The sequence below is a fragment of the Giraffa tippelskirchi genome, chromosome Y (genome assembly GCF_054371585.1).
Source record: "Giraffa tippelskirchi isolate mGirTip1 chromosome Y, T2T-mGirTip1v1.2.pri, whole genome shotgun sequence".
NCBI classification, from domain to species: Eukaryota; Metazoa; Chordata; class Mammalia; order Artiodactyla; family Giraffidae; genus Giraffa; species Giraffa tippelskirchi.
Window position 1 is genome coordinate 11,576,725 of NC_137290.1, and position 14,073 is coordinate 11,590,797.

The 14,073-nt window shown below is 53.5% G+C and overlaps 1 protein-coding gene and 1 pseudogene across 1 annotated transcript; one reads left to right on the top strand and one right to left on the bottom strand.

The window, feature by feature from the left end:
* Positions 1 to 290: 290 nt before the first annotated feature.
* LOC145537579 (uncharacterized) lies at positions 291 to 10,693 on the bottom strand. The gene is made up of 5 exons (XM_081568274.1): positions 10,533 to 10,693; positions 8,796 to 8,906; positions 6,259 to 6,348; positions 1,412 to 1,495; positions 291 to 1,300 (listed from the first exon to the last, which is right to left on the bottom strand). The coding sequence occupies exons 1-5, from the start codon at positions 10,607 to 10,609 to the stop codon at positions 1,231 to 1,233; spliced, it is 432 nt and encodes a 143-aa protein (XP_081424400.1). The 5' UTR covers positions 10,610 to 10,693; the 3' UTR covers positions 291 to 1,230.
* A 200-nt stretch (positions 10,694 to 10,893) lies between these two features.
* The window catches only part of LOC145537703 (uncharacterized), a 70,638-nt pseudogene continuing 67,458 nt past the window's right edge, over positions 10,894 to 14,073 (top strand).

A 14,073-nucleotide genomic window follows, 5' to 3' on the forward strand; every position in this document is an offset into this window, starting at 1 on the left:
ATGTTTTATGGTGTTTTGTTTTGTTTTTTTTTATCACAAGGCATGTGGGATTTTATCTCCCTGACCAGAGGTTGAACCTGCACCCCTGCACTGGAAGGCGAAGTCTTAGGAAACGATATTTAAATCCTCGTTATCATTCTGCCGATGCAGTATCAGGTTAACCCATGTATGAGCCGGAATGGCTTTCCTACATCTCAATATGTGAAAACTTCTTTATTTCCAAAAGCCACAAGGATATTCTAAATATCTGTGTAAAACGGGAGGAGATCCTAGTCAGTGGGAGAGAGATACAGAACTAAAGAATAACTTTATTCACTCCTGGATTCAGCACAGCCTGGTGGCTGGGGATAAATCATAACAGATCAACATAAACATGAAACATAACAGATCTCGTCAGTGGTGGAAACCATAGCCATTCTCCTTTGCTATAAAAGGGCTTCCCTGATGGCTCAGTGGGTAAAGAATCTGCCTGCAATGCAGGAGACACAAGAGATGCAGGTCCAATCCCTGGGTCGGGAAGATCCCCTGGAGAAGGGGATGGCAGCCCACTCTACTATTGTTGCCTGGAAAAACCCATGGACAGAGGAGCCTGGTGGGCTACAGTCCACGGGGTCGCGGAGTTGCACTAAGTACAGACACAACTTTCCTCTAGTGATGGCAGCTATTAGGTGACACAGGATTGCCGAGCTAGGGACTACACTTCCCAGCATCCGTTACAACTGCATGTCGCCATGTGACCCGCTCTGGCCAACGAGAGGTGAGGAACAGTGATCTGGGTTTCTTGTAGGAGTCGCCCTTTGAAGGACTGAAGCATGTCTTCCCCTCTTCTCATCCCCCTACTTTCCCTGGAACCAGAAACTGGACTGAGTGTAGGGGGTGAGCCCCCTCCAGACACGTGGCACAGAGCACCAAGGTCAAAGGACCTTGGCTGCCCAACTCCACAGAGCTGCACCGCCCCAGCCCTGGGAGTTTCACACACAGACCACAGCCTTGGGAGAGACAGCAAGTTGGGTTCATTGAAGCCGCCATATTGGGGGTTTCACATGACAGTAGCCCAGCATGCATGATAGGGGGGCATGCGGGTGGCCTGGAGCGGGAGGCCGGGGGGACCTCAGGTTTCAGGAGATGTAGAGGACGTTGAGACCACAAGGGGACACTCCCAGGCTTGGATCTCCTGATACTTTGCACAAGGCTTCGAAGGGGAGGTGTACTTCGGGCCAGCTCTCAAACTTACAGGAGAAGGTTGTGAGTCAAACTCGGAGTCGCTCGAATCCATGTAGAAGGTGAAGCAAAAACCCAGCTGGAAGGAAAGAAAGACCACAGAGAGGAGAGAGAAGAACTTTAGTGCCCAGGGGTGAGGGCCCCCCCCCTTAGTTTGAGGAGCTGAGCATGGACTTCAGGGGCGACCCACCTGGGGTTGAATTCCTTCTTCGCCCAGTACACCTGGGGATCCTGAGGCAGATAACCTGACCTTCCCTGGCCGCAGTTTGCATTTCTGTATAATGGACGATAAGTAACCGATCCCTCACAGAGGTGCATAAGGACTGAACAAAGTAATCCAAAAATGGATCATTAAATGTAACAAAGTTTGCCGCTTTGTGAGAGCTGGAAAGCCCTCAGCTGTGACAATGTTTGCTTTGCTGATTTTCTTAAAACCATCTGCTTTCCTAAAAAATTAAACACTTCTTCCCAACAGAAAGCTTCACCCACAGTGCTGGCAGTATTGAAGCTGTAGTAATTTCTGGGAGGACTACTATTTCCATCCCGCGGTTTTTGAGCGTTTAGGACGCTTCAGCCTGAATGACATGTCAGGTCCCATTTAATCCTCACGAGGTGGCCTCTGATCCTATTTCTCCATCCTGCAGATGAGGAAATAGGGGTAGGGAGGCCCTGGTAAGCGTTCCCACTCTGACATTTGATCAGACGAATAGGTTGGGAGCATGCGGCACTCAGGATTAGAAGTGAGTACATAACCTTCTTGATTCTCCAGGCAAGGATACGGGAGTGGGTTGCCATGCCCTCCTCCAGGGGATCCTCCCAACCCAGGGATCAAACCTGTGTCTCCTGTACTGGCAGATGGGTTCTTTACCACTGGCACCACCTGGGAAGCCCATTTTTCCAGGTAAGCGTGGCACAGATGTGAACTCGTTTCATTGTCCTAGTAATCCCATGTGGGGTTCCTACTGCCCTGTTTCACAAATGAGGAAACTGAGCCACAGAGGAGTTCAGGAACTGGTCCCGGGTCCCACAGCTGGTAGTGGCTGAAGCTGGGTTTGAACCCAGCGCTGAGACCCTGGAGTTGGGGCCCTTAGCCTCAGAGGGCTGGGATGCCAGCTGGGAGGCTTGGGGTGGGCAGGACAGTGTTCCCTCCACACGGTGCCCTCACCTCTGCAGAACTGTCCTTCTCCTGTTCCCAGGTTATCAGCCCTTCCCACTTGGGACATTTGGGGTCCAGATCCTTCTTGCGATGGGTGGGGCAGGGGTGTCCTGAGCATTGCAGAAATGCTAAGCAGCATTCCTGGTCACTGGATGCCATTAGCACGACCCCTTCAATTGTCACAAACAAAAATGTTTCCAGACATTGAAGGCGTCCCCTGAGGGGCAAACCGCCTCTGGAGGAGAATCACCACCTCATCCCTTCCTTGTGTTCTCCAGGTTTGGGGAAAGGGAGGGATCGCCTTCCCATTGCATTCCCATGGTCAGCTGACTTGGCCTGGGGCCATTAGGGTCCTGCATCACCTCAGTTCATGACTGGTTCTGTGGAGGACACAGGTGAGCAAGGGCCTGGAAGGCACAGTCAGAATTCTCTCTGCTTCTAGGTTATTTAGTGCATCTACAAGTGTCTCTCCAATGAGTCCCTATTAGAAAGGGGAAAGTCAGATCTTATTCAGCAAAGAACGGGGACAAGCATCTTGGCCCAATGGCTCAAAATTCACATCACCAGTGATGGCGCACAGACCTCATGTGCATCAAAATGTGATGTTCTGAGAAGGACACGGCATCACTTAGGTGGTGCTCCAGAGATCAGAGCTTATCCTGAATTTCATTCATAGGGAGATGGCCAAAAATGCAACCAATAAACCACAATATGGGATGGGGGTGACTCTGGACTTCAAAATGCCTTCATAAAAGGCAAACAAGGCTTAGGAGACTGTCTAGCATAAACAAAACTACAGATACGTTACTAAATACAACCCCTGCATACACAACTAGACCTAGTGTTGGAGGGAAAAGAATGCCAAATGGACAGTATGGAGCATATTATTAATATCAAAACCGATACAGGGATAAGATGAAGTGTGTGTCAGGGCTGAATGCAGGAAGGTGACCATAGCCCCACCCTTAAATAACAGAATATTGCATTTCTCAGGCGATACACACTTAGGTATATTATGTGTAGATATACTGCAATAAATATACATATATATTACATTTTGTTAAAGAAAATACACAAACAGAGAAAATGTTAGCAATTGGCGAATTTGGGTGATCTTTACACCGTCTGTGACTCTCACGTTCTTTTCCAATGTGATTTCTAAGGAGTCCTTCCCAGGAGTGCTACAGGCACTAATAGGAAAGACATTCTCGCAGGCATCTGACACAGGGCCTCCCCTCACTCCTCCTCACGGCTGCCCCTGGTTCTCACCAGGGTCCCTCCAGGCTCCCTTCTGGCCTGTTAAGAAGCCCAGAGACAGAGCAGATGCCTCGTTGGCCAAGGGTGAGTCACGTGCCCAGCCCAGGTACAATCACAGGGAACCTTGGCACCGCCGGCTCTGATTGGTCGGGGCGGACCAGGAGCTGGTCTGAGGATGGGATCAGATCCATCCAAAGAGCATGGAGACATGTGGTCTCCCCGGAAAAGTCAAAGTGGTTAGTAGGAAAAAGAAGAATGGTACCCAGGTAGACAAGGCCATGCTTGCCTCCACAGGAGGGACCGTTCCCGAATTCATTCCTTCATTTAATCAGCCCGTGTGTATACAGAGCCTGACACCGGTTACACCTGATCTAGACAGGGGATGTGTCACTGAACAACATGGGGGTTCCTGCTGGCATCCTCCCCCTGAACTACTCTCCTAAGGGAGACAGATTAGGAGCAAATAGATACACAGTGTAATCTCAAGTAGCAGTAATAGTGCTGAAGAAACTCAGCAAGGCAAGGCATCGGGGAGGCAGTGTCAAGGGCGGCTTCATGAAGGAGGTGACACAGGAGCAGAGGTTGGAATCAGCAAAGAGAAGGAGGCAGGAAAGAGGGCAGCACCCTCAAGGAAAACCATCCCCTCCACAGGAAGGGGTCCCATCTGGGACGGCGGAGGGGCACAGGGCACCCAGGCACCCAAGGGTCTCTGCTGGGCGGAGAGGCTGGCCGATAAGCCTGACCTCTCAGGCCCAGGGTTCTCTGGGCAAAGGAGAAAACAACTAGACCCACCATGCCACACGTCGGCGCCCGTTTGGCTGACACTCTTGCGTTCTTTCCGGTGGGCCCCCTTTGCCGACTGGTAGTGCTCTCAAAAGGCAGGGCTGAGCGAAGAAGAAAGAGGCATGAGGCTATCTCACCCGCTGAGGCTTGAGAAACTCGATAATAATAAGATGCTCATCAGGAAACCAGTGAAGACGGCTAATACCTGTGGAGTACCTGTTATGTGTCAGGTGTGCTTTTAAGTGTTTTGCAGGCATTAGCTTGTTTGGCTGTTCATAATAACTCTCTGAGATGGGCACTATATAACCCCAACTTAGCAATAAGGAAACAGAGAGCTTAGGACCCTTGTGGGAGTTTGCACAGCAGTGCCTGCAGAGATGCATGAAGTTGCATCCTGAAGGTCCCCAGGGAACAGACAGGGCTTGTCAGTGAGTGGAGAGGCTAGAGTTAGACAACAGGAGCTCTGGAGATAGTGACGCCCTGGGGCGCCCGTGCCCAGGAGGAAGGCACAGCTGATATGCAGGTGCCAGTGGGGCACATCTCTCCAGAAAACACTAGAGTTTCCTCGAAGAAGACAGACATGTCAATTTGGAGTCAAAGTTCCTGCTATTTCAAAGCTGCGCACAAATCCATCTATTTCCTTACACACTCCTCCACTCCTGGCCTCTCTCTGGAGGAGCATCCAGGCCACCTGTGCAAACGTCCCCTCGGACACTGCCATCTCCCTTTCTAAACATATGGTCCTGGATCCACTCCCCTGTGTAATGTGACCCAAGTAGAGTCCTGTTTCTACTTGCATATATTGTCATCATCAAACACTGGGAATAACCCAAATGGCCACCTGCACGAACCTGGTTAAGCTTCCCTGATGGCTCAGTGGTAAAGAATCTGCCTGCCAGTGCAGGAGACACAGGAGACCTGGGTTCAATCCCTGGATCCAGGAAGATCCCTGGGAGAAGGAAATGGGAACCCACCCCAGTATTCTTGCCTGGAGGATTCCATGGACAGAGGACCTTGGCAGGGTTACAGTCTGAAGGGCAGCAAAGAGTCGGACATGACCGAAGCAACTGAGCACACACACATAGCACAGAGAGACTGTGGAATCCCAGGCAGCTGGAACACAAACCAGGCATCCTGAGGGGGAGAGCCCTCGAGATGGACAGGGGACACAGTGCTTAAGGTCAAAGACCCCCAGGCCAGATGGCCAGGGTTCCGATCCCACTGTGAGCTGATGATTCACACTTGTCACCCTTCAGATTTCCCAACTGAAAAGGCGGTAATTTCTGTCCCTCCCTCACTGTGAAGCATGTGTGACTGGATGTGTGGAAAGACTTGGGACTGTGACTGGAAGATTCTCAGTGTCAGATCAGAACTAAATGAAACAAGACCCAGTATGAATGAAAGTTGCATGTGTAGTATGCACCCGTATATCAGACATAAATACACAGTAACAGATACATACACATCCTTTTCTCCATGAGTGAGCATAGAACATTCTAGAAAGCTGGACAAGGAGCTAGAAAGTAGCTATGTCTGGGGAAGGAACTACAAAGCTGAGCGACGGAGAGGCAGGCCTGTTGTTTTGTGTGATGGTCATAGGCTCCGACAGATTTGATAAAATACGGGGGGAAAGACATGGTGGATTCCGGCAATATCTGGCGTACCATCATCACGTCAGCTACAATGACTGGGTGTCCCCAGGCCCCCCCTCCTTAAGAGGAGCCAGTGGGAGATACTTGGGGTTGGGGGCAGTCTTCAGGGTCATCCCTTCCCCATCAGCCTTTCCCTGAGGCCCTCCCCACTCCTGCCTGCCCACAGTTTCCGCCCCACGTGTGTCTCACCTCGTCTCTGTGGAGGCCTGGTCTGCACCTCCTCCCTTTCCTGGCCCCTGCTGGTGTTCAGAGGCAGCATGGTGACTCCACTGCTGCTCCCTGTGAACAGGAGAGACAGCAGTCAGTGCCTGGGTGGCAGAGCCAGGGGGCCCGGGTGTGAACCCAGAGGTCAGGTGCACTCAGACAGCTCCATCCCCTCCGCATGTCTCCAGGTCCCCAACATCCAAGGAACCAAGGGGACGTGTTGACAATGCCTCCCTCCTGGTTCTGTCCAAAGCCCAGCATGTGATCTGGGGAGAACGGTTGTAATGGAGCCTGGCAAGGACAGGGGCAGGGCTCGTGGTACCTGGGACTTACCCCCTCTAAAACTAGAAAACCTGTGACATAAAGTGCTGGGGACAGGAAGCTGCAGCTTGGCTAAGTGGGAATCAAAAGGGCCTCAGGAGTCTGGCATACAGCAGGCACTCAGTAATTGCACTCCTGGGGCATTCCCAGGGCTGTCTTTCAGCTCCTTCCCAGGGCTACCAGGCAGTCTGACCGAGGGGTTCAGACAGGCCCTCCCCTCCCTGTCCTCGGGGCCATCCAGGTCCACATCAGGACTGTGGTCAATGGGAGGGGCTGAGCCCCAGACCCCCCAGCACAGCCCGGGGGAGGGGCCGGCCCTGCAGGGAGGCTTCTCTGCACAGGCTCAGTGTGGGGTCCTCACCTCCGGCCAGCATTGCCCTGGGCAGGACTTGGGCCAGCGTGTCTGGGGGTGAGAACTGGGGGGATTCCAGCCGGCCAGTCACTAGCTGAGAGAGCTCAAGGTTTACCAACAGCACAAGAAAGCACAGCACACTGAGATTTGAGTTTCAGACACACAGATCGTTTTTTAGAATAACTATCTCCAAACACTGCATGGGTCGTGTCCTTCATGACATAAAAATTCATTTTGTGTTTATTCTGCTAAACTGTGTTTCAGTATTGGCATGTCCCATGGACTACGTTCGATGTACTTGTACTAAAAGGTAATTCATTCTTCACCTGAAATTTCAATTTAAGTATTTATCATGTGTTTTACCTGGGATGCCCCAGTTTGGGGGTATTTAACCTCTTGTGCTGTCAGCTTTCCCATCCACAAAATGAGCAGAATGATGAAACGTGAGGATTACATAGAATTAAATGCATGTCAAGTGTTGAGAACACAGTCTGACCCAGACTCAGGCAGTCCCGTGTCGGATCCAACTCTATCGCTGTTGGTGGCAGGGGTGGGTCAGGAGGCCTCCCCCCCACCGTCTCCCACGCACCTTCCCTGGATCACTGTCTCTAACCCTGGGACCCTCCAGCCTGACCTCTGACCTCTGATCTCTCCCTCATCAGTCCAGGGCCTTGTTCTGGGCCAGGTTGTCTGGGGGAGAGAAACCCTGCGGGAGGGAAAAGGCCCCTGGGTCACCAAGCAGCTGAGGCACAGGGACAAGGTGCTGGTCAGTAGGGCATGTGGGCTTCAGAACTGGGGCAGCCCTCCAGGACCCTCAGAGCTGGGACAACCCCCCAGGAACGGGGAGACCCCCTCGGGTCCTCTCACGCACTCTGGCTCTCCATGACGTGCTCCAAGCATCTGGGGCACCAGGTGCACCCAGAAGTTTATTGGAAAGAACCGAGAGCCGCAGGCAGACACACTGCCCTGCAGCCCCAGAGGGGAAGACATAAGAGCTGTGTGCCCACCGTCCCCTCCGGCTGAGCCTGGCCCCCCAGCCCCGGCGCCTCCCCCGGAGGCCGCCCCTCTGACACAAGCTGCCCTGTGCCCACCGTCCCCGCCCACTGACCCCGGCCCACCCGGGCCTGGCCCCTGCCCCAGAGGCTGCCCCTCAGAGAGGCACCCTGACCCCCAAAACCAGACACGACCCCCAAAGTCCCTGGAGGTCGCCAAGCCCATTTCCGACGGCTGTAGTTAGCAGCACATCATCACAGCCATCCTCCGAGGACCTCCATATGCCTCCAGAAGTTTCTCTGTCCCTATTTGTCCCAACAGGCTCCCCCCAGAGACAATTTCTCAATCTTCTCTTTGGTCAGGGCTGTGCCTGGACCCGTGATTCCCACCTGATCTCTCCTGTGTCCTGCACAAAGTCCCGCCTCCTCCCCCAAACTAACAAGTCCACAGGTCTGTCCCTTGCGCTCCCTAAAACCTGGGGACCAGGACCCAGCTCCCCCTCCGCTGTCCTGTGGGTGGTCACCGCCATCCCCTCTTGCAGATACCCCAGCCTCCTCTGACCACTGCAGTCGTGGCTCCTCCTGGTGACCCCAGAAACACTCAGACTTGGGAGGGGCCGGGAGGCTCAGAAGGTGAGATGGCCCTCAGGGAGGCCTGGTTCCTCAAGGGGCGCCACCGCCCTCCCCATTGGGTCTCAGTGGCCCCCAGGTCCCGCCCCTGCACCCCACTCCCCAGGAGGCCCCCGCACATCCTCCCCGGGTGCCCCTACCCCACGCTCCCCGCGGAGACCCCGCAGCACCATCCTGCCTGAACATGAAAGTTGGAGACCCTTCAGGACCGTGGCCAAGGAACTGACCTCGAGACTATCATTGCGACCTGGGTCTTCCACCCTGGGCGTAGACGGGATGGGTCCCAGTGCCTTTGCTTGACGCCCGGACAGGGCTGGCTCTGGGGATGCCCGCGGAGCCTGTGGACAAACGCGAGAGAATGAATGCGGCTGGATAGCCCAGTCACACAAGGCCCCCGTCCCCGCCCCAACCCCCAGATATTAAGTCAAGAGGTTAACAGGGTCTCTGACACCCGCACAGGCGTCGGAATGTTCACCGCAATTCCATTATTCGTGGGGAGGGTCCCGGGCCTCTTCCTCCAGGAAGACCCCCAGCCTGCCAGCATCACTGTCCCTCCTATGAGCTGTCCCTACTGGACCTCAGTGCCTGGCCCCTCGCCCAGCGCCCCTCCCCCACTGTGGGGCCAGGCCTTCCTGGGAAAGGCACAGAGGCTCAAGCTTCAGAGACCCAGGGGTGGGGGTCCTGCAGGATTACAGACACACAGTGACTCCCTCCCGCGAGCTGACCCCCTGCTCGGGACTCACAGGGGGACACTCTCAACAACTCCCAGCCACACCCCTGGCCCCAGAGTCCCACGTGTGCAAATAAAGACACACTTTGCACTTGTAGATCCTGAAACACACGCAAATGGGCAGTAACACATTGTGAGGTTCAGGAACGCTCAGGCACGCGTGCGCGCACACACACACACACAGACATGCAGATACACACAGCTTCAAATACTGGGCACTTCCAGGCACACACACTCAGGACACACATATTTGCACAATTCAATCTGAAAGGACACTCTATGGGACACCCAGACCACCTCTGTCTGACACCCCAGGCTCAACCCCCAGTCTCACCTGGGGACCCATCCCCCAGAGGCCTCCCCTCTCAGACCACCCCCACCCCTGCCCACAGGTTCACTCGCCTTTACACTCTCTCCAGATGGTGTTTTTAAACCTCACAATCACTCCTTTGGACTTACAGGCTTGGTAAACAGTGAAACCTACTAGGAAATCAAATCACACAGATAAGCAGAGAGAAACCCTGGCGTGTCTCTCTCAGACACCCTCGGAGACACCCAGCCGTGCACACAGACACACACATACCCACACCCACACCGCAGTCACAGACATTCCTGGAAAATCAGAGTCACCCCTTCAGCTCGCGGGCCTTTTGGAAACGCTAAGACCCGCTCACAGATCCACACACACAAACGTTCAGGTTTAGGTTCGTGGAGCTTGAAAGAGCAGACAATCCGGGCAGATACACACACAGACACACGCATGTACGGACTTGCAGAAACACCTATTTTCAAACAGACACTTTGGACACCGGGACGTAAAGACACAGACGCCTTGGCAGACACGTTTGCAAAGCCGGAATAGGCCTCCAGACACAGGATCGCCTAGGGCTGGACCCGGGGGCCGACGCCCGGTCTCCCCCAGAGGTCGCCCCCGTCAGATGCGCGTCCCCGGCGCGCTCCAGGCACCCGCCGGCCGCAGGCGCGGGCGCGGAGACACACGAGGCTCCATAACGCTCCGGCAAGCACGCTTCTCGCCAGCTTGCTCTGGTGCCCCCGAAAGGCTCCGGAGGGGTTGCACGCCCCTCCTTACTCCCCCAGGCCCCCGTCTAGGCTCCCCCGAGTCAGCCTCCTGAGCTGCCTCCGGCCGTCCCGTAAGGAGGCCCCGGCCCTGCCGCCTCCCCAGAGCGCCTCGTCCCCCACGGGAGCCGCGCGGCCCGCAGACCCGCGCTCCTACCTCCTGGCGTCTTCGGGCCGGGCGCCTGCTCCTCCTGCACCTGCCCAGGGAGGAGGCCCAGCCAGGCCCTCACCCATACGGCCCAGTCCTCCTCGCTGCCCTCCAGCCTGCTCTCTTCCCGGCGGCCCGAGGAGCCCTCGGACCACGAATCGCCCGCCTCGCGCCTCAGAAGGGTCTGAGGACTGCGGCCGCCCTCGGGGAGCCGCGGGCTCCTCGGGGGGCTCCTCGGCGCGCGCGCCCGCGCCCCGCCGCCGGAACGCACCCGCACCTCCGGGCGGGCCGCCTCCGCCCTCCCCGCGGCGACCCCGCAGCGCCAGCCCGCGGCCCTTCGCCCGCCGCCCCGCACTGCACACTCGCCCGGATGGCGCAGACCCTTCGGAGCCCCGGCAGCGACTTGGCTCTGGGCTGCCCAGAGGCACCGAGTCGGGGCGGGCTTGTCCCGCGCCACTTCCTGGCGTCCCGCGGGGACGGTGTGGGCGATGGGTTCCCGGAAAACCCGCCTGGGGCACCCTGGACAAAAGCACGGAAGGAGCGGCTCCAGACCACCGACCCCGCCCCGGCCCACAGGGACTCAGATCGGATCGGTGGTTACAACAGTGCCCAAAACAGAGAGCAAGTGCTAGTGCTGGCTGTGGTTTTATTACCAGGGTTGGAGGGTTGGAAATGTTGTTCTCATACCTGCTGTGTGAGCCCAGCGTCCCTGGAATATTGTCTCCCTGGCGGGGGTTCCACCTGGGCCCCCCGCCCCCAGCGCCCCTTCCCCTCTCCGACCTCGACCCGGCCCGGGCCCAGGTCTTCCAGGAGGCAGGTGGGGTTGACGGGGAAGAACCAAGAACCGTGTTATACTGCCGAGCCGCGGAGACCCAAGGGCCTGGATGCCCGGGGGTGGGGGGGTGGCACTGATGTCTGGGCCCTGGGGGCCCGCCCTGTGCCATCTTCAGATACACAGTGAACCCCAAGGCACGCCCGCCCACACACTCACTGCTGCTCACAGTGGCCTACTCTCAAAGCCCCAAGATGTAGTTCTCCTCCATGGACCAGAATCTCCTCCCCTCTTTTTTTGTTATGCAGATAATTAGAATGAGGACGTTTTCTTGGGTATTGACCATGCAGTAGGCACCAACCCAGTGTCTTTACACATGTTGATCCCCTTAATGCTCACGACCACGTGGCCAATTCTGTTATTCTGTCTCTTTCTGAGATAAGAGAACAGAGGCACAGAGTTCCTGTCGCTTGCTTCAGGTCACACAGATCATAAGGAGCCAAGCCAGGATTCCAATCCAAGGAGGCTGACTCCAGAGACTGTGCCAACAGGACTTAGCAGTTAAACAACAACAACAAGCCTCTGTATCAGACTCCTTTGGTGGCAAGCAACAGAAACCCTGATTCAGGGCCTTTGCACTGGCTGTTTCCTCCCCCTGCAGTGCCCTTCCCCCAGGGTTTTTCTGTTGTTGATTCAATCAGCATCTTTTCCAGTTCTTCCTTGCATGCAGGTATTGTTGACTTCACCGTTTATGAGATATTTATGACAGTTCTTTGGTGCTGGCTGACTTTAAGATTATCACCAGTTTCCAGCCCTCTGTTACTTAGGAAAGCACCCACTCGTTTCTGAGAAGTCAAATGATCACCCATGAGCTTCAGCACTTCAACAGTTTAGAAGATTATAGAGCGAGTTTTCTCTTTAAGATAATACATGCATTTCACAAGAATCCCAAGTCATAACAAGGTGTATTCGTTAAAACAAACAAACAAAAAGCCTCTCTCTCTCTACCTTCTACTTTTGAAGTTTCAATTTTGGGGATATTTATAATCTATTCATCTTGAGAAATTTATTTCAAAAGTTTTGCCTTCAAAAACCAGACTCCAAGGGTACAAGCACATATCCTTCCAACTGATTAAAGGAAAAGCAGGAGAGTCAGTGAGGCGGTGAAACCCCTGGAACTCTTGTGCATTGTTATGGAAGTGTGAATTGGTGCTGCTCTTCAGAAGAGAAAATTGGTGGCTGGCATAACTGCACATATGCATGTCGAACCCCAACAACCCTGTTCTTGGGTATATTCTCAGTAGAAATGCGTATTAAGCTAACAGAGGGTGTGTACGAAGATGTTTCATGACACCTCTCACACTGTTGGTGGGAATATAAACTGGTGCCGTCACTCTAGAGAACAGTGCGGAGGTTCCTTACAAACTAAAAATAAAGCTATCGTATGAGCCAGCAATCCCACTCCCAGGCATGTTTCTGAAGAAAACTCTACTTGGAAAAGTTCCACGCATCCCTATGTTCAGAGCAGCACTGTTTACAACAGCCAAGACATGGAAGAAACCTCAGGGTCCATCAGCAGACGAACGGACAAAGAAGATGTGGTACATATACACAATGGAGTATCACTAAGGCATCAAAAAGAATGAAATTATTCCATTTGCAGCAACATGGATAGACCTAGAGATTATCATACTGAGAGAAGTCAGGCAGAGAAAGACAATTACCTTATGATATAACTTATAGATGGAAACTCATACAAATGGACTTAGGAAACAGAAACAGACTCGCAGACATAGGAAACACACTTAAAATTACCAAAAGGGAAAGGGGTTGGGGAAGGGATAAATTAGGCTTTGGGATTAGCAGATACAAACTGCTATATACAAAAATACATAAGGTCCTGCTGCATAGCCCAGGGAGCTCTATCTAATATCCTGTAATGAAAACCAATCTGAAAAATCCTACCTATTTCTAACCGAATCACTTTGCTGTGCCCCCAAAACTAATACAACATCGTAAATTCACTATACTTTTTAAAACAAAAACAAAAATGAACGCTTATATATATATATATGTGCTGCCGCTTCGGTAGTTGTCTGCCCTTTGTGACCCTATGGACTGCAGCTTGCCAGTATATATAGGCTTCCCTCATGTCTCAGACAACAAAGAATCTGCCTGCAAAACTATAGGTTAACTCACATATATATCCGTTCAGTTGAGTCCAGTTGCTCATTCGTGTCCAACTGTTCACGACCACACAGACTGTAGCACACCAGGCCTCCCAGTCCACCACCAACTCCCAGAGTTGACTCAAAGTCATGTCCATCAGGTTGATGATGCCATCCAACCATCTCATCCTCTGTCATCCCGTTCTCCTCCCACTTTCAATCTTTCCCAGTATTTTTAAAATTTTTTATTGAAATTTTTATACAATATTGGTTCTCTTTTATGTTTTCTTTTTTTTGAACAAGGCATGTGGGATTTTATCTCCCCGAACAGTGATTGAACCTGCACCCCTGCATTGGAAGGGGCAGTCTTAAGAAACGATATTTAAATCCTTGTTATCATTCTGCTGATGTAGTATCAGGTTAACCCATGCATGAGCCGGAATGGCTTCCCCGGATCTCAATAAGTGAAAACTTCTTTATTTCCAAAAGCCACAAGGAAAATGTGAGGCCTGTGAGGGAACTTCAGCCTGTGAGGCTGACTTTCTGGATCCCTCCCCTGTCCTGGGGCTACACATGTGGCCCAGTGGTAAAGCATCTGCCTGCCAGTGCA